The 2,647-nt window shown below is 31.8% G+C and overlaps 1 protein-coding gene across 1 annotated transcript in view; it reads right to left on the minus strand.

Moving 5' to 3' along the window:
- LOC110020073 (ethylene-responsive transcription factor ERF098-like) overlaps positions 1-2,647 on the minus strand; it is a gene marked incomplete at its 3' end in the record, with an annotated part of 2,737 nt that continues 90 nt past the window's right edge. Inside the window, exons 2-3 of the mRNA XM_020718044.1 lie at positions 2,532-2,628; positions 1-533 (exon numbers count right to left, since the gene is read on the minus strand). Of these exons, the coding sequence (XP_020573703.1) occupies positions 1-533; positions 2,532-2,628 (630 nt within the window). The remainder of the gene's footprint in view (positions 534-2,531; positions 2,629-2,647) is intronic.

The raw sequence follows: 2,647 nt of genomic DNA on the forward strand, positions 1-2,647 counted from the left end.
TTCCGATCCTCCCTCTCTTCGTCCCCACAATATCCTCTCCTGCTGCTCCGAGTAAAACAGAGGGAAGCTGCTCGCCGGCAAAGCTGCTCCCACCACGGCCTGAGAACCCAAAGATTCTGAACGCACAATTGAAGAAGAACTCGAACTCATAAACTGTTCCGACAACACATTGCTCTGCCTCCTTTGATACTCCAAGTAATCCCCCGCAGTCTCGGCTGACTGGAATCTTATCGAAGTTTGAGGGGCAGAGCTTGTCGCCGGAAAAAATGGCTGCGGTTGCCGGAGCCGGGCATTTTCCGGGAAGTTGAGCTTTGCTCTGTTGCCTCTAAACCGCAGAGCTGCTTCGTCGTAAGCTCTTGCGGCGGCTTCCGCTGTATCGAAAGTGCCGAGCCAGACACGTGCGGCTTTTACTGGATCTCGAATCTCGGCCGCCCATTTCCCCCATGGCCGCTGCCTTACTCCTCTGTAACGCGGCCGAATTTCAGTCTGTGCGTCGGGATGAGGAGAAGATTGTATGGTGGTTTGGAAGCTCGCTGTGCAATTGTAGGATTAAAAATGTTAGTTTTGTGATATGTTTGGAGAAAAGATTCAACTTTTTATGGATAATTGCGTACAAATCATTTGAAATATTGATATTTATAAATTAAACAGATGGGTGATTTTTATGAAGTACGAATCAAATGAATTGAATGTATTTATACATGTCACGATTAAAATATTGAGAATTTGATAAAATGAAAATTATGGGTTGTGATTTTATCATGAATGTTGATATTTGAGTGAGAATTTAAATGGTGGATGAAAGAGGTTGGTTGATCTGTAAATAGTAAGTTTCAGGTGATATGTGCATGCATAGCAACCGAAATATTGATGTTCACAAAATCTAGCATCCCAAGTAATATTTTTTTAACTGTTGAACACATGTATTTACGCACCACGATCAAAATATGAAAATATGGGCTGGGGTTTTATTATGAATTTTGATGTTGAGTGAATCCGAAAAATGAATGAATGCGTGTGTTGGATTTGTAAATAGCAATGTTTTGGGTGCTATATCTTTAAATGCCCCTATAAATTGTATTTGAATAATGCACCTTTTCATGTATTATGTAGGAATTGAGTGATATGCATGCAAGTTTTTCAAAATATATAGAAGTATATAATGGAATAAATTGAAAAAAAATTATTTTTATCAAGAGTATATATATTTATCTTAAGATAATATCAACTACATTTAAATTATTTAGATTTAATATATATATATTTGGATAAATCTCATTTTAGATCAATGGTTTGGTGACATGATTCCAATCATAGATTATTGGGTTCAAGGGCTAAATATGCATAAATTTGCCATCAAATTACCTCATCTCAAAAAGAAAATCGTATATTCTAACACGTGGAGGTGTAGGTTTCATCATAGCATTGAAAAAGGATGAGAAATTCTAATAAAAAAGTGACTTTTGTGTTCTTTTACAAATAAAAATGAGACTTTTAGTTGTTATAAGATAAATATTTGAATCTCCCGACACTTTTGAGTTTTTGATTTCATCATTGTTTATAATAATGATGAGAAATTATGATAAAAGTTAGTCTTGTGCTATTTTTACTTTTGTGCTTTTGATGAAAATATTCAACTTTCATAAATTTTGGAGGTCAATGTTCTGTATTCTTTTTTAACAAGATGCAACTTTCAAGTCGTAGAGGAAAGTTCGAATCTTTAAATACATGATATGTAAGTAAATTGTTTAGATATTTGTTCTTTACATAGTGGTTGAAAATTTAGTTTCTCGTTATGAATTCAATCTCTTATATTATTCTCTTAACATAATTTTTTGAAATAAAAATACATCATTACTGAAGATAAGATAAGATTAGGTGTAAAAGTTCGTAGTAAGTAATTGTAAATTACAAGATAATGATTAAGGATATCTTTAATCTTAAACTTTAAAAAAAATCATTTAAAAAAGTAACTAATTTTGACTACAAAGTTGTCTTTTTACAAGATTAGAAAAGTTCAACCATCCAAAGAAAAAACTATCTTGGCCATGATTGCCTATTTTTCTTGTTTAGTGTTGATTTTTTTTTTATTTTTATCCTTAAATACATATTTTAAATTTAAAACAAATAACTTTTAAATGTATTTAATATGTCAATTTATGATAAGCTTATTTCATAGTACTTTTGCTTTTTATAAGCATCATCAAACATAGACAGATGTTTGGCCGTAAATTTAATCACTCACAAACAAAAAAAGTGGTTCAAATCGATCAATCCATTTACAGATAATTTAAACAAACAAAAAAATATCCAATTTAAATAATAGAAAATTTAAATTAGAATATATATATATATATATATCACATTTTAAATAGTGAAGAAAAAACAATACTTAAATATTTAATTAATCTAGATATGAACATTCTACATAAAAATAAAAAATAAAAAAAAATAAATAAATCATCACCTGCAACATTCGAAGAAACCAACCAAAAAAAAAATAAATAAATAAATAAATAATAAATCATCACCTGCAACATTCGAAGAAACCAACCCAGTCAAGCTTCTAAACTCGCCGGAACCTCTAATAAACCGTTTCACCTCCGGCGACACCTCCCCCCTCTCCCTCTTAACTCCTCCACTCCCA

The sequence above is a fragment of the Phalaenopsis equestris genome, unplaced genomic scaffold (genome assembly GCF_001263595.1).
Source record: "Phalaenopsis equestris unplaced genomic scaffold, ASM126359v1 Scaffold000090, whole genome shotgun sequence".
In the NCBI taxonomy this organism is placed as follows: domain Eukaryota; kingdom Viridiplantae; phylum Streptophyta; class Magnoliopsida; order Asparagales; family Orchidaceae; genus Phalaenopsis; species Phalaenopsis equestris.